The sequence below is a fragment of the Crinia signifera genome, chromosome 9 (genome assembly GCF_055691185.1).
Source record: "Crinia signifera chromosome 9, ASM5569118v1, whole genome shotgun sequence".
Taxonomy (NCBI): Eukaryota; Metazoa; Chordata; class Amphibia; order Anura; family Myobatrachidae; genus Crinia; species Crinia signifera.
Genome location: NC_139225.1, coordinates 2925042 through 2948301, shown reverse-complemented (window position 1 = coordinate 2948301; position 23260 = coordinate 2925042). Strand labels below are relative to the sequence as shown.

Here is a 23260-nt window from a genome sequence, read left to right as displayed (position 1 = left end):
GACCCATAGGGGGGGAATCTCTCAATGGTACGACCACCTCATATCAAACACAAAACATGGTAAGCTCCCAGCCCAGTTGAAGTGGGAAATAGACCTAAAAGTTACATTTACTGAAAAGGAATGGGACTCCATATTATACGCAGGCTTCAAAATGTCCAAATGCTTGACTCACGCTGAAATGTTTTTTAAGTTATGTCACAGGACATATTTCACACCTACTAGATTACACGCCATCTGGCCACATGTCTTGCAAATGTGCTGGAGACAATGTGGAGGAGTGGGAACTATATTACATGTGTTTTGGGAATGCCCAAGGCTAAGCCCATTATGGAATGAAATAACTTCCCTTATTAACACTGTCCTTCGAACCACGGTGCGGCTAGACCCAACGCTGGCACTCCTGCACCGCTCTGACTTGATTTCCGGCAGCGACCTGTACATTCTGAGACATATTCTAATTTCTACCAAAGCAGCTATTGGTCAATGCTGGAAATCAGTAGAGGTTCCATCGGCCCGGCAGATAGTGGATAAGGTCCATAAACACTTCCTTTTCGAAACCACAAACATCCAATATACCTCAGCAGCCACTTCGATCCACTTGAAATGGCTTAAATGGAGTGAGTATAGAGAACCACAGGGGATGTCCCTTGCTGAGGACGACACCTGGACCGCCTTGACCTTGAACTCTCCGAACCATTTATAATACCCTAGACCTAACTCCCTGCTTTGAAAGGTACTTACACACGGAGTGAGCGCTGTCTAATGGAAATTGCTCTTTATATGCATCCCCCTATGTGTCTGTCTCTCTTTCTTTCTCTCTCTCTCTCTATACTTCCCTTCCCTTGTTTAAAGATCTTTATTGGTGATATTGCAAATGGAATTGAGGGTAAAATGTGCCTTTTTGTAGATGACACAAAGGTATGCAACAGGGTAGACACACCAGGAGGGGTAAAACAAATGATTGATGATCTAGGTAGATTACAGGAATGGTCAAGAGCATGGCAACTACAGTTTAATGCTGAAAAATGAAAAATCATGCACTTGGGTCTCAGAAATCCAAAGACTCAATATAGTATAAGTGGCACTATAATGGAAACTACTGAGGAAGAGAGGGATCTAGGTGTCACTATTTCAGGGGACTTAAAGGCAGGTAGGCAATGTAACAAAGCAATGTAGAAGGCAAGTCAGATGCTTGGTTGCATAGGGAGAGGTATCAGCAGTAGAAAGAAAGAAGTAATAATGCCACTGTATAGGTCATTGGTACGACCTCACCTAGAGTATTGTGTTCAGTTCTGGAGGCCATATCTCCAGAAGGATATAAATACATTAGAGACTGTACAAAGAAGGGCAACTAAAATGGTGCATGGCCTACATCACAAAACGTACCAGGAAAGACTAAAAGATCTTAATATGTATACTTTAGGGCAGAGAAGGGAAAGGGGGACATGATAGAATCTTTCAAATATATCAAGGGCTTTAACAAGGTACAGGTGGGAGACATTCTTCACAGGAAGAGGAGCAGCAGAACACGAGGACATGCACTGAAACTAGAGGGAGGAAGGTACAGGTGGGAGACATTCTTCACAGGAAGAGGAGCAACAGAACACGAGGACATGCACTGAAACTAGAGGGAGGAAGATTCAGGGGAAATGTGAGGGAACCATGACATCACAGAAAGAGTAGTAGATAAGTGGAATAGCCTCCCATCAGAGGTGGTAGAGGCAAATACAGTAGTACAATGTAAGCATGCTTGGGATAGGTATATTGATATCCTTACAGAGAATTTGTAGGTACTGTCACTCCACGATGCAGGGAGAACAGCTGCCCGGGTGCTGCACACAGAAAGGGTAATAGACTGTGGTGGTGTGGCACTCCACTGGACTTGGAAAAAATGACAGTAAGCGTGGTTGTAGACCGACGTTTCGGATTTTACTCCGTTTTCAAGGTTTTAGAAAAACTTGCAACACATAGAACACTCACCTAAATAGATAACCAACAGACAGTCCCAGTCAGTGTTGCGCTGCCTGCTCCACGCCCCCGTTCACTTCCTGCCGGGCCAGTCACATGGTGGGGACAGAGATACCGCTCACACCAGGATTCCCGTGCAAGCGTCTTGGTTGCTGGGCAACCTGACAGCGCAGATCGCTGTAGCTGGGAAACACAAGAAAAATACACCATTGTGAGAACGTAGCAAAGTTACGTGCAATACTATACAAGAACAGTACAATCAACTGTAATACAGCAAAAATGGGAAAAAGGGGTTAGAGAGACACAAGGTAAATATTATGAAAAAATGTTAAAGAAAAATATTGAATGAGATTTGCTCATTTAGTCCTCTGGGTGACAGTCTGTAACCTGAAGATCCAGCGAGACTCCAATTGTAGAAGTCTTTTGTTCCTGTTGCCTCCTCGGATATTTTCAGGGACATGATCGATTATCGTATAGTGTAGGCTAGCCAGATTGTGCTTCAGAAGGGCGAAGTGTTTCGCTACTGGCTGATCATTTGATTTATTGTTCAGAGCAGCCCTGATGGCTGATCGATGTTGGGCGATTCTTTCGCGGAACGTCCGGATCGTTTTACCGACATAACATAGTCCGCATGGACATTTGAGAAGATAAACAACGAAAGAGCTGGTGCATGTCAAAGCGTGTTTAATTTTAAACTTGACTCCTGAGTGTGGATGGCAGAACGTCTTTGTGGTGGTCATCGCATTGCAGGTAGTACAGCCTGTACATTTGTAACAGCCGCCGGGCTTGACTCGAGTGCCTGGCGGTATTCGGGAGGATAGGTCGGTTCTGACGACCCAGTACCCTTACAGAGAAATAAGGATCAAATATTGAGATTACCTGAAGGATAAAGGGGCAGACTAGATGGGCCAAATGGTTCTTATCTGCCATCAAATTCTATGTTTCTAGACAGGTGGGTGCTGGGCTATACAGAAGACCGTCACGGCACAAGATATACATGCACTGTACTGGGGGCTTTAAATTATACTTATATATATTTTTTTTATAAACCTATGTCCCTATATAGTGTTCCTATTCACCATGGGGGGTGGTAAATTGATGGTTTGGTCTAGGATCTAGGAACTAATTAGTACATCAATATTCACAAGCACACACTGAGATTGATCAAACCTTCTAAAAAGGATAAAGTGTTGATGTTGACCACAGGAACAATCAGATTTTCGATATCATGCCTTTAGTAAATGCTATAAAATGGCAGCTAGGATCTGATTGGACGCAATGGACATTGTCCAATCAGCATTTTTTTCCTCTTTAAAATAGTTTATCAATGACCATACCGGCTAAAGACTCCACCGGCCCAATCTGACCGAAGCTCACCCAGAGCCGGCCAATCGTCTCTCTCTGTTCAGAACACGCCCCTTCCCTGGTGGGTCAGGTGATGTACATCAGGATAGGCATCCTGTACACATTAAAGATCTGTGCCTGAAAATATACATATTATTACATTACAGTATTACATAAACAATGCCCTTATAACCAGGAATGGCTAACACAGGATGGGATTTGTAGTACACACGGTTCTGTGCACGCGCAGCCCTAAAAAGTCGACAACGTGCAAGTTTAGAATGACCGATTCCACAACAGACCGTATAGAAATGTGGTGGAAACGGTTAGTATTGTTTCCGTAGAAGCGACAGTTACTGTGAAGCTAAAGTAACGACAACAAACTCGTACGTCATCCTTTCCGCACGGACATTCAGCAGTGGAGGCAACACGATACTTCCGTTGGCCGGCTAATGTCAGTGACTAAATCCATACACTTATATTACATGGAGGTTTTTCACCAGATTTTGACCCATTAGGCCGATAACTCATGTGACAGTTACATAGGGGGTTATTCTAGTTCATTCTTTCTGACAAAATCCTTCTTAGATGGACAAAACCATGTGCACTGCGGGTGGGGCAGATGTAACATGTGCAGAGAGAGAGAGATTTGGGTGGGGTTTTTCTTCAAAGTGAGATCAATATTGCAGTGTAAAATCATGCAGTCAGTATTTTCCCTGCACAGAAACAAAATAACTCACCCAAATCTAATTCTCTCTGCACATTTTACATCTGCCCCCCTGCAGTGCACATGGTTTTGTCCATCTAAGAAGGATTTTGACAGAAAGAATGAACTAGAATAAACCCCATAGTTACATAGTAGGTGAGGCTGAATAAAGACTTGCGTCCATCTAGTTCAACCTATGTTTATAGTATCTTATCCCTTGTTGTACAGTATGTTCTGATATTTTAAAGACAGATTTTGTTACTTATTCATACCCGTGGATGTATTTAACCAATAAATGTTTATCCAACCTTATTTTAAACGTATTTATAGTGTCTGCCGACACCACTTCTCCAGGAAGAGAGTTCCAACGTTTGACTGCTCTGACTGTAAAGAAATTTTTTCTTCTAATCTAAACTCGTGCCCTCGCGTCCTAGATTCCTTTCTAGCAGAAAAAAGGGTGTTTGACAGTTCCTTATATTGGCCCCTAATATATTTATACATGTTGAGCATGTCCCCCCTTAAACGTCTCTTCTCTAGTGTAAATAGTCCCAGATTGCTCAATCTCTCCTCATAGCGTAAATTCTCCATTCCCCTAATAAGCTTTGTTGCTCTTTTTTGGATTTTTTTCTAATTCTATGATGTCCTTTTTATAGTGCGGGGCCCAGAACTGCACTGCGTATTCGAGGTGCGGTCTAACCAATGCTTTGTACAGAGGCATAATTACTTTTGAGTCCCTAGTTTCCATGCCCCTTTTAATAAATGCTAGAGTTTTGTTGGCCTTTTTTGTTGCTATATTACATTGAGCACTACACCCCAGTTCGTGGTCTATTTGGACTCCTAGATCCTTTTCGAGTACTGATTTACCCAATTCCTCCCCGCTTAGGTTATAACTAGCACACTGGTTGTGTCTCCCGAGGTGCATGACCTTGCATTTATCTACATTGAACCTCATCTAATTTTTTTGCCCACTCCTCTAGATTGTCATATCTGTGCACTTTGGATCAGATCCGGAGATCACCATGGGATCTGTTGGATCCTGTGCCAGTCAATGGCATCACATTCATAGTAGTTTAGGCTGAAAAAAGACGTACGTCCATCACTTTCAACCTTTGGTCTATTTGTTATATCCCTATATATAAATTGTGTATTTTGATTCAATTAGGATTGTCGGTTCTACCACTGGATGTTTCATTGTATGCGTAAGGATGCGTATTATGTATTGTATGCCCGGGCGGGCAGTAGCCTAGGTATCTGGGCCACTGCCCACTGCATGCGATAGCCCAGTTAGTGCCCGCTGGGGTATATAACACGTAATATGCCCTCCTTCCACAAGGCTGCATCCGATACCTTGGGCATTAGAAACCTACCGGCACATATTACGGATCTATGGAAGTATTCTGACTGTATCAATAATACTTTTGCTTTGTAAAGAATAAACTGTAAGTGTCTATTTCCTTTATAGTAATGCTGTGAGTGACGCGTTGTTAAGGATATATCTCCGGTACAGGGAGAGAAGTGCCCAATGTGTCCCATGTACATGTCTGGACGGAATCACCAGCAGAACCAGAACAAGCTGCGTCGTTGCTGACAGTTACCGGACACCTGGTCGCAGCCTCCGTCTCCCTCCCCATTCCAGGTAATAAATGCCATTCAAGTCAATGCTCTCATCTCAAGGTTGAAAATGGGGTGTGATAGGTTTTTACTGTTTTAGTGCTAGGAGGACAAAGAATGATCTGGAATGATCTGGAATGTTCTGGGCTACTTACATCTTAAAGGGCAAGTGTATTCATTTGCAGGATTTGGGTTACTTTGTCACAAGGCTTCCAGCCACAGATCCCATTACCTGCCTCTGCGCATTTAGGACCTTATTCTAGTTGATGCGCAAAGCAGAGAAATTCGCAGCTTTGTGTGTCATTTTAATGCTGCCCGCACGAACGTCCGCCCCTCCCCCCACATGCTGATTTCCCCACAGGCATAAGAATACATGTTTCCCATAAACATCCCTCTGCAGCCATGATTTTGCAGGCGCTCACAGATGTAAGACCCCTCTCTGGAGTCTTACATCTGCGGACGCACTGTACGGGAAGCAGGAGGACCCACCCTCTGCGTCACCGGCACATTTACATGGGATTGTCCATGAAACGCTGGGCATTCCTATGGGCACAGCCCCTCACCGCCACCCCATGCCCCCCGCCAGCACTGCTAGGTGTGAACGGGCTGGCAAATAAGCAATTCGCCACGCCCGCTCCTAGCGGCTGGACATGCATGTGCGCAGTCGCCAAACAACGCTCCTCTGCGCAAATGTGCAGGGGAGCGAATAGACCAGAATAAGGTCCTTAATCCTAGCTGTGTAGAGAGTTCCCAATTCTATCCCGTCCTCTGACCATGGCCACGGCATCTGCTCATCCTCTCCCCGTTGCCTGTGTTCCACCTGCTGGGCACAGCCACATTAGTCTGAGTCAGGTGACTGCTGCATCACCAATGGCAAACTAGCATTCACTCAGCTGATACTGGCAACCAATCATCCACCCTCCACTGCTATAACAGGACTTCCTGGCAGATACACAGGTTAGCAGTGCACTGTTGTCCTCCATGTAAGCTGTGTCCAGGAGACTCTGCGCTCCTCAGTGCATATGATCAGTGTTTGCTGCTGAGAATCCTGTATAACAAAGCACTGTATCTAGCTGGTTTCAGCTCAGATTTCAGCCATTCTGGTTCCGGCTTCAGTCCAAAATTCCTGTTAATTCAATGCTAGAACAAATTGTAGTCATTCCAGTTTGGTTCAGATTCCTGTATACTGTATTCCATTATTAGACCGGTTTGTAATCCTACATACATTCTTCAATACTCTGTGTAAACCAGATTGTAAAACATCTCCTGCTCACCTGAGGACATAACTCTTCACACTGTCGCTCCAGTTATTTCTTCCTGGCATCAGCCCGCCCTACTGAACCTTCTCCTGCAGGGCCTATGAGAAATAGGAGAAAGGACTTTATTAGAACGCCCAGCTTCTTCATTCATCATCAAACTCATCTCCAACTTCTAAAGGCCCATATACTCTAGAGGACATTTGTCACAATATCGTCGGATGTGTTAAGCCAGGTGAAGTGATAAAGTGGAAGGTGATATTGGGGCAGATGTATTAAGCCTTAACAAGAGATAAATGCAAGGGTAATAAAGAGAGATAAACGTCCAGCCAATCACCTGCTAACTGACTTTTTTCAAACACAGCCTGTAACATGACAGTTAGGAGCTGATTGGCTGGACGTTTATCTCTCCTTATCAGCCTTGCATTTATCTCTTGTTAAGGCTTACTACATCTGCCCCAATGCCCCAGCGGATTGGCCGGGGCATTATCACCTTCCACTTTATCACTTCACCAGGTTTAGTAAATCTGCTCCATTATCTTGTAAAGTGCACATAATGTATGCAGAGAGCTCAGCTTAAATATTCTCAGATTTCCTTGATAAGCCTGAAGTGGAATGAAGTTAGTACATATACAGCAGTGATAGTTCTAGCAGTCTCAGGACACCACAGGTGTTTTTAATCTGTTAATCCCAGTAATAAAACGGGAACAAAGGATATTGCTGCGAGACGTCTTTCATTTTGTGCTATCCCATATATGTAGCCACACGTGAGGTAGTCACCGGCAACCTGAATCCAGTATGCATCAGCAATGCGTCTCACCGATACCCTTATTCCGAGTAGTTTTATGCTCTCGTAGCTTAAAGGCCCCCATTCACTGTCTGAGGGACAAGCCGGACCTAATTAACCCTGAACTTCCCTGGAGGGCAATATGCTATTTGGCACTTAATGTGCCATTTTATCTGATGGGGTGGTCCTAGGGGGATGGCATAAGAGCTAGGAGGGGGGTGGTCAAAACAGTGTATAAAAGTAAAAAAATACATAAAAAAACAGCGCTGTTTCTTGTAGTTCTCAGAGCAGGCCTGATTGGCTGCTGGTGTCTCTCCATGGAAACGTTTAGAGCCAATCAGAGTCCCCTGAGATGGAGGTCACTGGGAATCAGCGTGGGACTCATTGAGGGGGAGGAGCAGCTCCTTTGTGGGAATGTGGTGGGTGAGTATGTGAAGTGACAGTTTGTGTGTGTATATTATACTTGCATACCTCCCAACTTCTGCCGAGACCGATGCGGGACGCAGCTGCTGCGCGCCGGAGGTGCGCCGGAAATTTTGGGGGTGTGGCCTAATTTTGGGGCGTGGTCTATACTCGCGGCTCCCCCCCGTGAGGCCACGCCCCCATTTTGCCGCTATGGGGGCATGACCCAGAGGCTCTATGAGCCTCTAGCCATGCCCCCAGCCCCCTGGCTGCGGGAATAGACGCTGTGCGCATGCGCACAGCGTTTATTCCCCGCTGCTTAGCAGCCGACAGGGGGGACTCCCAACAGCCCCCCCTCACCGCGGGACACTGCCGCCCGTGGGTGGGACAGCGGGACAGGCCCTGATAATCGGGACTGTCCCGCTGAAATCGGGACTGTTGGGAGGTATGTACTTGTACCCATCACATCACACGTCACATACATGGCAGCATTGTGGAGGCACAGAGTGATGGGAGGAGTCTAATATACCATAACCCATCACATCACATGTGTAGTCAGCAGACAGCACATACATGGCAGCATTGTGGAGGCACAGAGTGATGGGAGGAGTCTGATATACCATAACCCATCACATCACACGTGTAGTCAGCAGACAGCACATACATGGCAGCATTGTGGAGGCACAGAGAGATGGGAGGAGTCTAATATACCATAACCCCTTCACATCACACGTGTAGTCAGCAGACGGCACATACATGGCAGCATTGTGGAGGCACAGAGTGATGGGAGGAGTCTGATATACCATAACCCATCACATCACACGTGTAGTCAGCAGACAGCACATACATGGCAGCATTGTGGAGGCACAGAGAGATGGGAGGAGTCTAATATACCATAACCCCTTCACATCACACGTGTAGTCAGCAGACGGCACATACATGGCAGCATTGTGGAGGCACAGAGTGATGGGAGGAGTCTAACATACCATAACCCATCACATCACACGTGTAGTCAGCAGACGGCACATACATGGCAGCATTGTGGAGGCACAGAGTGATGGGAGGAGTCTGATATACCATAACCCATCACATCACACGTGTAGTCAGCAGACGGCACATACATGGCAGCATTGTGGAGGCACAGAGTGATGGGAGGAGTCTGATATACCATAACCCATCACATCACACGTGTAGTCAGCAGACGGCACATACATGGCAGCATTGTGGGGGCACAGAGTGATGGGAGGAGTCTGATATACCATAACCCATCACATCACACGTGTAGTCAGCAGACAGCTCATACATGGCAGCATTGTGGGGGCACAGAGTGATGGGAGGAGTCTGATATACCATAACCCATCACATCACACGTGTAGTCAGCAGACGGCACATACATGGCAGCATTGTGGGGGCACAGAGTGATAAGAGGAGTCTGATATACCATAACCCATCACATCACACGTGTAGTCAGCAGACGGCACATACATGGCAGCATTGTGGAGGCACAGAGTGATGGGAGGAGTCTGATATACCATAACCCATCACATCACACGTGTAGTCAGCAGACAGCACATACATGGCAGTATTGTGGGGGCACAGAGTGATGGGAGGAGTCTGATATACCATAACCCATCACATCACAGGTGTAGTCAGCAGACAGCACATACATGGCAGTATTGTGGGGGCACAGAGTGATGGGAGGAGTCTGATATACCATAACCCATCACATCACACGTGTAGTCAGCAGACAGCACATACATGGCAGTATTGTGGGGGCACAGAGTGATGGGAGGAGTCTGATATACCATAACCCATCACATCACATGTGTAGTCAGCAGACAGCACATACATGGCAGCATTGTGGGGGCACATAGTGATGGGAGGAGTCTAATATACCATAACCCATCACATCACATGTGTAGTCAGCAGACAGAACATACATGACAGCATTGTGGAGGCACAGAGTGATGGGAGGAGTCTGATATACCATAACCCATCACATCACATGTGTGGTCAGCAGACAGCACATACATGGCAGCATTGTGGGGGCACAGAGTGATGGGAGGAGTCTGATATACCATAACCCATCACATCACACGTGTAGTCAGCAGACAGCACATACTTGGCAGCATTGTGGGGGCACAGAGTGATGGGAGGAGTCTGATATACCATAACCCATCACATCACAGGTGTAGTCAGCAGACAGCACATACATGGCAGAATTGTGGAGGCACAGAGTGATGGGATTAGTCTGATATACCATAACCAATCACATCACACGTGTAGTCAGCAGACAGCACATACATGGCAGCATTGTGGAGCCACAGAGCGATGGGAGGAGTCTGATATACCATAACCCATCACATGTGTAGTCAGCAGACAGCACATGATGGCAGCATTGTGGGGGCACAGAGTGATGGGAGGAGTCTGATATACCATAACCCATCACATCACACGTGTAGTCAGCAGACAGCACATACATGTCAGCATTGTGGAGGCACAGAGTGATGGGAGGAGTCTAAAACAACAGACAACTCAACAGAATGCCCTTTTACTGTGCTGGGGGTTTAATCCCCCTCCCTTGCAGCACCTGAGGGGCATTACTAGTTTGATTGGGCAGTTTTCACATTGTTATTCCCAGTATTATCCCTGAGTTCCCAGGGAGTGCGGCTCGTCTGACACAGGACAATCGCTCCTTTTATGGTTTACAATAGCTGTCAGTGATATCTGATTAACAATCACCAGGAGCCTGACATTACTGGTAGTTACACCATAGCGTTCAATAGGAGTAACCAGGTTCCATCTGCCTTTTGCTGGTTATATAAGTTAAGATTTTTGCTTTCAGTTCCTCAAAGAATACACAACAGATATATTTTATTAAATGAATATGCTTTGTCTGTAACTAGGGTTATGCCCCATACACACGGAGCGAAGCAGCGTAGCACAGATCTCTCAGCACACATGCGAAGCACCAGCGATGTGCGCGGAGCGATCTGTCACTGCTAGGGTTGGCCATCAATAGCAGCATACTATATGCTCTATGACAATCAATGATTTTAACTATCGATGACCATCCCTTTTAATTGTCCGACTGGCCCATGGGTTTATGGGGTCGGGGGCGGAACTATACTATAAATATAAATATATGTTACTTACATGGCGCTGCAGCGGCTCCTGATCGGCTGAGGGAAGACCCAGTGACTGATATCCATCTGGATTCCCTCTATATCTGGGAGGAGATGCAAAAGCCAACACACTAGCGGCCTCCTCAGCCGGCCTGGTATCAGGTTTTGCCGATTTATTATCGTTTAACCCCTGGTGCCGACTTGGACCGAAGAGGAACGATCTCTGCTGGAGGGATGGTAAGTATCACAAGTAGCCATTATGATTTTTCTGGGACCGAAGCTACAGGACCAAGATAGATAAGTACATATGTATGTATGTATGTATGTATGTATGTATATATGTGTATGTATGTATGTATGTATGTATATGTGTATGTATGTATGTATGTGTATGTATGTATGTATGTACTGTGTATGTATGTATGTTTGGTACTTGTGAGTTATCCGGGCGTCCGATTTTTTGATTGTATGCCTTAAGTTAAGGCATACAATCAGATGCGATGCGATGCGATGCGATATCGCATCGCATCGCATCGCATGCGACCATCGGATGCGATGACCCGATTTTTCCATAGGAATCAATGTTAAAATGATTCCTATGGAAAAAGGGGTCCTTTTCATACCCCTACTATCCAAGTGGGCATGGAGTTGGATATAAACCTGTGGCGAGCGTAGCGAGCCACCGAGCCCGAAGCGTGGCGAGCGAAGCGAGCCCCGCGAGGGGACGGTATTCTGTGTCCCCTCGCGGGGCTCGCTACGCTCGCCACGCTTCGGGCTCGGTGGCTCGCTACGCTCGCCACAGGTTTATATCCAACTCCATGCCCACTTGGATAGTAGGGGTATGAAAAGGACCCTTTTTCCCATTGAATTCCATGTTAAAATGGACTCAGTCCATTTTAACATTGATTCCTATGGAAAAATCGGGTCATCGCATCGCATCCGATGGTCGCATGCGATGCGATGCGATGTCCCGATCCGACCCGATTTAAAAATCGGACGCCCGGATAACTCACAAGTACCGTATGTTTGTATGTACAGTATGTATGTATGTATGTATGTACAGTATGCAGAGGCGTAGGGAGGGCGGAGCCACCGGAGCTCCTGCTCCGGGCGCCGATTGGTTGGCTGGCGCCGCCGGCCCGCCCCCCCTCCGCAAATGGTCCCTGGCTACTAGTGTGGCGGGCAGCGCCGGCGGCTGCCCTGCCTGGCGCCTGCCTCCCCTCCTGCCCAGGCTGCTCGCCCGGTCCCCGCCGCCAAGCGTCACGGGCGGTGAGGCCGGGCGGCGGGCAGACAGTCACCACGGCTGCCTGTGTGAATTGCTGCTGCTGCTGCTGCTCGGTCTGGCTTCCGGGCAGCGCAGGCAGCCAGCGTATCAGCACTAGTGTGTGTGTGACAACAATGTCACACTCCTCCCAGCGACTCTCTGACCCCCTCCCTCCTCCCTGGCTACAGCAGCGCGTCATCACCAGCCTTCCCAAGCGCTGGCTCTGGCTGTAGCCTGGAGGAGAAGGCGTGTTGCTGGCTGCCGCCCGTGCGATATTCAATTATTCAAGGTGGATAGATTTTTTTTTTTTTTTACAGCTAAACGGGGGGGGTGGGGGGGGGGGGGGGGGGGTGGTGGTGTGGGGGGGGGGGGGGGGGTGGGTTAGTGAATCTCTGGCTTCTGCTGCTGCCCTGGCCTGCTGTGCTGTATATATCTTTATTTCTGCTGTATATATATTTATCTATCTTTATTAATTTATCTTTATTTACAGCTGTCAGCATGTTATATATAGCGCAGCAGCTTCCTTTACAGTGTCTTAGCGCAGCAGATTCCGTTACAGTGTCTTATGTAGCGCAGCAGATTCCATTACAGCGTCTTATACAGCGCAGCAGATTCCGTTACAGTATCTTATATAGTGCAGCAGATTCCGTTACAGCGTCTTATACAGCGCAGCAGGTACCGTTACAGCACCTTATATAGTGCAGCAGATTCCGTTACAGCGTCTTATACAGCGCAGCAGATTCCGTTACAGCGTCTTATACAGCGCAGCAGATTCCGTTACAGCGTCTTATACAGCGCAGCAGATTCCGTTACAGCGTCTTATATAGCGCAGCAGATTCCGTTACAGCGTCTTATACAGCGCAGCAGATTCCGTTACAGCGTCTTATATAGCGCAGCAGATTCCGTTACAGCGTCTTATATAGCGCAGCAGATTCCGTTACAGCGTCTTATATAGCGCAGCAGACTCCGTTACAGCGTCTTATACAGCGCAGCAGATTCCGTTACAACGTCTTATATAGCGCAGCAGATTCCGTTACAGCGTCTTATATAGCGCAGCAGATTCCGTTACAGCGTCTTGTATAGCGCAGCAGATTCCGTTACAGTGTCTTGTATAGCGCAGCAGACTCCGTTACAGTGTCTTATACAGCGCAGCAGATTCCGTTACAGTGTCTTATACAGCGCAGCAGATTCCGTTACAGTGTCTTATACAGCGCAGCAGATTCCGTTACAGTGTCTTATACAGCGCAGCAGATTCCGTTACAGCGTCTTATATAGCGCAGCAGATTCTGTTACAGTGTCTTATATAGCGCAGCAGATTCCGTTACAGTGTCTTATATAGCGCAGCAGATTCCGTTACAGGGTCTTATATAGTGTCTTATTTTTTAAGTTTTTTTCTTTTCAAATGTAACATGCAAACACATGTTAGCCACGCCCCTAATTCATTACCGGGGTAGGGGGGGGGGGGGGGCGCGCGAAATATGCCCTTGCTCCGGGCACCATGGCACCTAGCTACACCGCTGACAGTATGTATGTACTGTATGTATGTATATACAGTATGTATGTATGTATGTATGTACAGTATGTGTGTATGTATGTATGTATGTGTGTTTATGTATGTATGTATGTTCATACAGTATGTATGTGTGTATGTATGTATGTATGTATGTATGTGTGTTTATGTATGTACGTATGTATGTACAGTATGTATGTATGTACAGTATGTATGTATTTATGTATGTGTGTGTGTATGTATGTATGTATGTATGTACAGTATGTATGTATGTATGTGTGTTTATGTATGTATGTATGTTCGTACAGTGTGTATGTATGTATGTATGTATGTATGTATGTATGTGTGTATGTATGTTCGTACAGTATGTATGTATGTATGTATGTATGTACAGTATGTATGTATTTATGTATGTATGTATTGTATGTATGTACAATATGTATGTATGTATGTATGTATGTATGTATGTATGTACAGTATGTATGTACTGTATGTATATACAGTATGTATGTATGTATGTGTGTATGTATGTATGTATGTGTGTTTATGTATGTACGTATGTACAGTATGTATGCATGTATGTATGTATGTATGTATGTACAGTATGTATGTATTTATGTATGTGTGTGTGTATGTATGTATGTACAGTATGTATGTATGTGTGTTTATGTATGTATGTATGTTCGTACAGTGTGTATGTATGTATGTATGTATGTATGTGTGTGTATGTATGTATGTTCGTACAGTATGTATGTATGTATGTATGTACTGTATGTATGTATGTATGTACAGTATGTATGTATTTATGTATGTATGTATTGTATGTATGTACAATATGTATGTATGTATGTATGTATGTACAGTATGTATGTATGTATGTGTGTGTATGTATGTATGTTTGTACAGTATGTATGCATGTATGTATGTACGTACTGTATGTATGTACAGTATGTATGTATGTATTTATGTATGTATGTACAGTATGTATGTATGTATGTATGTATGTGTGTTTATGTATGTATGTTCGTACAGTATGTATGCATGTATGTATGTATGTATTGTATGTATGTATGTATTTATGTATGTATGTATGTATGTGTGTATGTATGTACAGTATGTATGCATGTATGTATGTATGTATGTACTGTATGTATGTATGTATGTATGTACAGTATGTATGTATTTATGTATGTGTGTATGTATGTACGTACAGTATGTATGTATGTATTTATGTATGTATGTATGTATGTTCGTACAGTATGTATGCATGTATGTATGTATGTACGTACGTACGTACGTACAGTATGTATGTATTTATGTATGTATATATGTATGTCTGTGTATGTAATAAGAGTGTAGCAAAGTTATACTTTATTATGTGTCCACCAGTTTATTAATTATTGGTTCTGACAGAGCGGATCAGCAGACGATTTAGTAATGTCCATTGCACTATATTATGTCCCATACAGTAATGACCCATGCATAGGCGGCAAAACCGTGGGTGCTCCGCGGCCCGAGTAACCCACTGAAAGTGTGGAGCACCCACGGCACGGGCCACGGCAGTGGGGTCCCAGCAGCGTATATGCTGTCATCAGCGGGGGTCCCTGCGGCGGATGGGAACTAGTAGCGGTATTAATACCGCTGTTAGTTCCCATCTTCCGCAGGGACCCTGCTGCTGACGGCATATCCGCTGCTGGGACCCCGCTGGATCCAGGATCCCCGACAGGTGAGTCCACGGGGAGTGGTAATCATGCATTAAGAGGGAAGTCCAGAAACAGAGTATTGTGTCCCTCCTGGAGAGGATCATGTTGGGAGGTATGTGTGTGTGTGTGTGTGTGTGTTTTTGTGCTCTGTGGGGGGGGAGCACCCACCAGAAAAAAATATAAATCGGCGCCCCTGGTCCCATGCACCATATTATGTCCCTAGTCACACGGGCCCCTGGTAACATGGCAGTTTATAGGTGACCAGCCTGCAACCCACCCAGTGGCGTAAGTTTGTCCCAGTTGCCCGGAGGCAAGATTTATATTGCCCCCCCCCCACACACACAAGTAATAGTAACAATAATAATAATTATATATATATATATATATATATATATATATATATATATATACAGTATATGTATATATATATATCTTCTGAAATATAGATAGTGAGAGAGAGAACACAAATATTTCAGAACTCATCTACAAAAGTGATATTGATGGTTTTCAGTTAACTGATTTAAACTAGAAGGGAAGGAGAGGTGCCCCCTTGGAGCAGGAGCCCGGCGGCAGATGACTCAATTGCCTCCCAGAGTTCTGCCTCTGAACCCAGCCATCCTCACTCCATCACCCCCCAAGGTACAGCACATCTCCCCTAATGTGTCAGTAAGCCAGTGCCATACAGGGTAGCCCTATGTCAGTAATGATTTACCAGCCTACACCCTTAGTAATCGTTACCTTTATTGTCCAGGCCAGGCCTTGCAGAAATACCCCTGTAATGGGGACTACAGAGTTGGCAGCAGGGGATTTGGACGGGGGCGGGAATATGCCGGCCATGGGGTGACTATAGGTCTCTCTGTGCACACAGTAACTGATGTGACAACTCTCACATGTCCCAGTCCAGAGCTGTCACTTGACTTCCCGGCCTGTCACATGCTATCCAAGGCCGCGCATGCGCAAGGACCGGCCCCCGGGACTTCAACACCCAGCATGCTCTGCGATGCGCCTCACCTCGTTGGGCTATGCGCCGCGAGTTCGTCTTGCTTGTGGGAAATGTAGTTCCTCTGTAAACCCACTGACCGCAGGTTGTCCTGGCCATGGCTACAGCGGGGAACCTGGAGGCTTTGGAGCGCGGTCACCAGCGGCCCTTCCTGATCGGTGTGAGCGGGGGCACCGCCAGCGGCAAGGTGAGGGGTGCACTGGGGCGTGTACGAGACATTACCCCGCTCTGTGTATGCTGTGGTTACCCGGGCATCTTGTGCAGTGGGAGTGGGGCAGCCAGTGATATAGAAGTGACCCGGTCAGTGGGAGAATGGTGCAATAATCTGGTGCTCACCATAGTGCATAGTGCACTGTCACAGTCACAGTGTATAGTAGTGTCCTGGTCACCATAGTGCACTGTCACAGTCACAGTGTATAGTAGTGTCCTGGTCACCATAGTGCACTGTCACAGTGTATAGTAGTGACCTGGTCACCATAGTGCACTGTCACAGTGTATAGTAGTGACCTGGTCACCATAGTGTATAGTAGTGACCTGGTCACCATAGTGCATTGTCATAGTGTATAGTAGTGACCTGGTCCCCATAGTGCACTGTCACTGTCACAGTGTATAGTAGTGACCTGGACACCATAGTGCATAGTGCGCTGTCACAGTGTATAGTAGTGACCTGGTCCCCATAGTGCACTGTCACAGTGTATAGTAGTGACCTGGTCCCCATAGTGCACTGTCACAGTGTATAGTAGTGACCTGGTCCCCATAGTGCACTGTCACAGTGTATAGTAGTGACCTGGTCACCATAGTGCACTGTCACTGTCACAGTGTATAGTAGTGACCTGGACACCATAGTGCATAGTGCGCTGTCACAGTGTATAGTAGTGACCTGGTCACCATTGTGCACTGTCACTGCAATAGTGTATAGTAATAACCTGGTCACCATAGTGCACTGTCACAGTGTATAGTAGTGACCTGGTCACCATAGTGCGCTGTCACTGTCACAGTGTATAGTAGTGACCTGGTCACCATAGTGCACTGTCACTGTCACAGTGTATAGTAGTGACCTGGTCACCATAGTGCACTGTCACTGTCACAGTGTATAGTAGTGACCTGGTCACCATAGTGCGCTGTCACAGTGTACAGTAGTTACCTGGTCACCATAGTGCACTGTCACTGTCACAGTGTATAGTAGTGACCTGGTCACCATAGTGCGCTGTCACTGTCACAGTGTATAGTAGTGACCTGGTCACCATAGTGCACTGTCACAGTGTATAGTAGTGACCTGGTCACCATAGTGCGCTGTCACAGTACAGTAGTTACCTGGTCACCATAGTGCACTGTCACAGTGTATAGTAGTGACCTGGTCACCATAGTGCACTGTCACTGCAATAGTGTATAGTAGTGACCTGGTCACCATAGTGCACTGTCACTGCAATAGTGTATAGTAGTGACCTGGTCACCATAGTGCACTGTCACAGTGTATAGTAGTGACCTGGTCCCCATAGTGTATAGTAGTGACCTGGTCACCATAGTGCACTGTCACAGTGTATAGTAGTGACCTGGTCACCATAGTGCATAGTGCGCTGTCACTGTCACAGTGTATAGTAGTGGCCTGCTCACCATAGTGTGCTGTCACTGTCACAGTGTATAGTAGTGACCTGGTCACCATAGTGCGCTGTCACTGTCACAGTGTATAGTAGTGACCTGGTCACCATAGTGCGCTGTCACAGTGTACAGTAGTTACCTGGTCACCATAGTGCACTGTCACAGTGTATAGTAGTGACCTGGTCACCATAGTGCACTGTCACTGTCACAGTGTATAGTAGTGACCTGGTCACCATAGTGCGCTGTCACTGTCACAGTGTATAGTAGTGACCTGGTCACCATAGTGCGCTGTCATTGTCACAGTGTATAGTAGTGACCTGGTCACCATAGTGCGCTGTCACTGTCACAGTGTATAGTAGTGACCTGGTCACCATAGTGCACTGTCACAGTACAGTAGTTACCTGGTCACCATAGTGCACTGTCACAGTGTATAGTAGTGACCTGGTCACCATAGTGCACTGTCACTGCAATAGTGTATAGTAGTGACCTGGTCACCATAGTGCGCTGTCACAGTACAGTAGTTACCTGGTCACCATAGTGCACTGTCACAGTGTGTAGTAGTGACCTGGTCACCATAGTGCACTGTCACTGCAATAGTGTATAGTAGTGACCTGGTCACCATAGTGCACTGTCACTGCAATAGTGTATAGTAGTGACCTGGTCACCATAGTGCACTGTCACTGCAATAGTGTATAGTAGTGACCTGGTCACCATAGTGCGCTGTCACAGTGTATAGTAGTGACCTGGTCACCATAGTGCACTGTCACAGTGTATAGTAGTGACCTGGTCACCATAGTGCACTGTCACAGTGTATAGTAGTGACCTGGTTCCCATAGTGCACTGTCACAGTGTATAGTAGTGACCTGGTCACCATAGTGCACTGTCACTGTCACAGTGTATAGTAGTGACCTGGACACCATAGTGCGCTGTCACAGTGTATAGTAGTGACCTGGTCATCATAGTGCACTGTCACAGTGTATAGTAGTGACCTGGTCACCATTGTGCACTGTCACTGCAATAGTGTATAGTAATAACCTGGTCACCATAGTGCACTGTCACAGTGTATAGTAGTGACCTGGTCACCATAGTGCATAGTGCGCTGTCACTGTCACAGTGTATAGTAGTGACCTGGTCACCATAGTGCACTGTCACTGTCACAGTGTATAGTAGTGACCTGGTCACCATAGTGCGCTGTCACTGTCACAGTGTATAGTAGTGACCTGGTCACCATAGTGCGCTGTCACAGTGTACAGTAGTTACCTGGTCACCATAGTGCACTGTCACTGTCACAGTGTATAGTAGTGACCTGGTCACCATAGTGCGCTGTCACTGTCACAGTGTATAGTAGTGACCTGGTCACCATAGTGCACTGTCACAGTGTATAGTAGTGACCTGGTCACCATAGTGCGCTGTCACAGTACAGTAGTTACCTGGTCACCATAGTGCACTGTCACAGTGTATAGTAGTGACCTGGTCACCATAGTGCACTGTCACTGCAATAGTGTATAGTAGTGACCTGGTCACCATAGTGCACTGTCACCGCAATAGTGTATAGTAGTGACCTGGTCACCATAGTGCACTGTCACAGTGTATAGTAGTGACCTGGTCCCCATAGTGTATAGTAGTGACCTGGTCACCATAGTGCATAGTGCACTGTCACAGTGTATAGTAGTGCCCTGGTCACCATAGTGCACTGTCACTGTCACAGTGTATAGTAGTGACCTGGACACCATAGTGCATAGTGCGCTGTCACAGTGTATAGTAGTGACCTGGTCACCATAGTGCACTGTCACAGTGTATAGTAGTGACCTGGTCACCATAGTGCACTGTCACAGTGTATAGTAGTGACCTGGTCACCATTGTGCACTGTCACTGCAATAGTGTATAGTAATAACCTGGTCACCATAGTGCACTGTCACAGTGTATAGTAGTGACCTGGTCACCATAGTGCATAGTGCGCTGTCACTGTCACAGTGTATAGTAGTGGCCTGCTCACCATAGTGCGCTGTCACTGTAATAGTGTATAGTAGTGACCTGGTCACCATAGTGCACTGTCACTGCAATAGAGTATAGTAGTGACCTGGTCACCATAGTGCACTGTCACTGCAATAGTGTATAGTAGTTTCCTGGTCACCATGCTGCACTATCACTGGAATACAACTATACACTATTTCAGTGACAGTGCACTATGGTGACCAGGTAACTACTATACACTATTCCAGTGACAGCGCACTATGGTGACCAGGTCACTACTATACACTATTGCAGTGACTGCAGCAATGCACTATGGTGACTGGACTGAGGTGGTGGCATTTTTTTTGGAGCCGACGTGCAGTATTTCATGCCCTAACATCCAGTAGGTCATGTAGGGAGGATATAATAGTGCCCTGAGTGTAGTGAGGCACCGAGCCCGAAGCATGGCGAGTGCAGCAGTGCACGTCTTCGGTGTCCATCTCCACTGTATCAACATTCGGGACAAAAAAGTGAAAGCCCTATTTTGACCATTTAACCGTCGACCTTCCGACATAATGCTTGTTGACATTTTTGTCCCTATCGAACGGTTTCATGTGTCAACCTTAAGTGGTCGACCCAATGTATGTCTACCTTCAGTGTTCAACGCAATGACCCCTACCCCTTCTTCTCTTCCAACTGTACAATACTGTGGGTGGCAGCAGAGTAGTGCCACTCGCCAGTCTCTGCGTTCTTATCCATGACTGATGGCACCCTGTGCACTCTCCCCCATCACCCGTACGTCCTTCATATGGTTCCTGCAATGTATAGCACTGTATAAAGGATAATGCTGGTGATCCTTCCCGTCTGCTGTAGTCCACAGTATGTGAGAAGATAATGGAACTCCTGGGGCAGAATGAGGTGGATCACAGACAGAGGAAAGTCGTTATCTTGAGTCAGGACCGATTCTACAAGGTACTTACCCCCGAGCAGAAAGCCAGAGCCCTCAAGGGACAGTACAACTTTGATCACCCTGGTGAGTGGCGCGTGCGGTGGCCTTATCCTACCCATCCTACTTATTACATTTATGGAATGTTGTACACTGACCACTGTGCCTACACTATGGGTTTGTTTGTTTCCATTGTTCCTGGTGCCTACACGTCACTGAATAGACATTGTTGAGTTCACCCTATACAGTTATTAATTGAAAGGGTCCAAGGATAATCGTTCCCGGTAACACCCGTGTCTGCCCACACTGTCCCTCTCTTTACAGACGCTTTTGATAATGAATTGATGTACCGGACGCTTACCTGCATATTAGAAGGGCAAATAGTGGATGTCCCCACGTATGACTTTGTCACTCATTCAAGGTGAGACACTAGCATTGCACACTTTCAGTGGAAGGGAATGGTTATAAATGGTTGGAATTGAAGTTTGAGATGTAACATAAAATGGAAATAGTCATTGTTCTTTTTATATATAACTATTGTTTTTACTCTGCTCTTTTAGCATTTGGTGCATCAGTTTTAGCCTCAGTGTACACTTATTTTAGGATAAATTATGTATGCACGATTATATATATATATATATATATATATGTATGGCCAATGAGGAAGTTGCACCACAGACTAGATGATGTTGTCTTACCATTGATATGGTTTCCTGAGGGGTGTGTGTTCTGTGTATCTTACTGTCCGTTACTTCTCCAGGTTGTCAGAGACCACCACAGTCTACCCAGCCGACGTCTTGCTGTTCGAGGGGATCTTGGCATTCTATAACCAGGAAATTAGGGACATGTTCCAGCTCAAGCTGTTTGTGGACACTGACTCTGACGTCAGGCTGTCCCGCAGGGGTAAGACTCTCATCGCCTTCATCATCTTCATGCAGGGGTGGGGAACCTTTTTTCTTGCAAGGGCCATTTGTAATGTTAAAAGAAATCCTTTGTGGGGCCATATACCACTTACAAATTCCCCTGCGTCACGCGTCCCCGGCTGCTCTGGCAGCTACACATGAATAAGACTCACGGCTGCCAGCGCTGCTGCTAAATAAGATGGCTCTCGCAAGAACTCCCCCAAGCCGCCGGGAGCGTGGGTGGGCCACCCAGACTGGCTACAGGGGCCGTTTACGTCCCACGGGCCGGAGGTTGTCCACCCTGTCTTAGCAGGTGTCTGAGAGGCACAGTGTCAGTATTCCAATCCCCAACAGGCCGCTGTATCTCACTCTACAGTACAGCAGAAAACACGTTGCATCCCGACTGAAGCCTTACATAAGGGGAAAACTGATTGCGTTGAAGGGACCAGTAATATGTCCCAGCAGTGTTGGTTTTCTCATGTTCCGGTCACAAATAGATAGCACTGTCCACTTCTAAGTGCCCAGTGCCCGCTGCACCCATCTCAGAGTCTCTGCCTATGTTATCCTCGAATAGATCTGTACTGGGATAGAGGGAGTAAATATATAGATATAGTTGCATGTGCAGTTTAAGAGGCAGGAATAACATTGCATATGTAATCATGATATTAGATTGTCTTATGCTGTTTTTAGTTGTTTCTTTTTTTTTTAAATAAGGAAATGTTTTCCAAAGGAATTAATTTATGTGTGTGGGGGGGTTTGTTACTGTAACCACAACCACTTATGTATTAGGCTGCTTGGCCTGAGGTTATATTATTTGATTTATTACTAAAAGGCCCCTAACCGGGTTGTTTTGTCTCCCAGTTCTGCGGGACATGAAGCGAGGCAGAGACCTGGAGCAGATTCTCACGCAGTACACCACCTTCGTCAAGCCAGCATTCGAGGAGTTCTCTCTTCCGGTAACATTGTCTACATCATTGTCTGTTACATTACATGACTGGAAAGTGGGTTTTATAGAATTAACATATTTTTTCCTCAATTTACTGTTTTAGATTGTTTGTTTTATTGGTCTAACACACTTTATAGACTAACCCCATCTACAATTGCAGACCATAAACCTGGGTTGTATGAAGTATAAAATTAAGAAATATAGATCTGTATCAGCCTCATAAGGTGCAGGTTTTGCT

General features: G+C 46.1%; 2 protein-coding genes across 2 annotated transcripts in view; one reads left to right on the top strand and one right to left on the bottom strand.

The window, feature by feature from the left end:
* PRRT1B (proline rich transmembrane protein 1B) overlaps positions 1-16539 on the bottom strand; it is a 55976-nt gene extending 39437 nt beyond the window's left edge. The window contains exons 1-3 of the mRNA XM_083160910.1: positions 16415-16539; positions 6904-6986; positions 1981-2151 (exon numbers count right to left, since the gene is read on the bottom strand). The gene's annotated coding sequence lies outside the window, so the exon portion shown is untranslated. The remainder of the gene's footprint in view (positions 1-1980; positions 2152-6903; positions 6987-16414) is intronic.
* Positions 16540-16681: 142 nt separating this feature from the next.
* Positions 16682-23260, top strand: part of UCK1 (uridine-cytidine kinase 1) — an 8344-nt gene continuing 1765 nt past the window's right edge. The window contains exons 1-5 of the mRNA XM_083160908.1: positions 16682-16863; positions 21102-21261; positions 21499-21595; positions 21935-22077; positions 22938-23032. Coding sequence (XP_083017034.1) covers positions 16774-16863; positions 21102-21261; positions 21499-21595; positions 21935-22077; positions 22938-23032 — 585 coding nt within the window. The 5' untranslated portion in view covers positions 16682-16773. The remainder of the gene's footprint in view (positions 16864-21101; positions 21262-21498; positions 21596-21934; positions 22078-22937; positions 23033-23260) is intronic.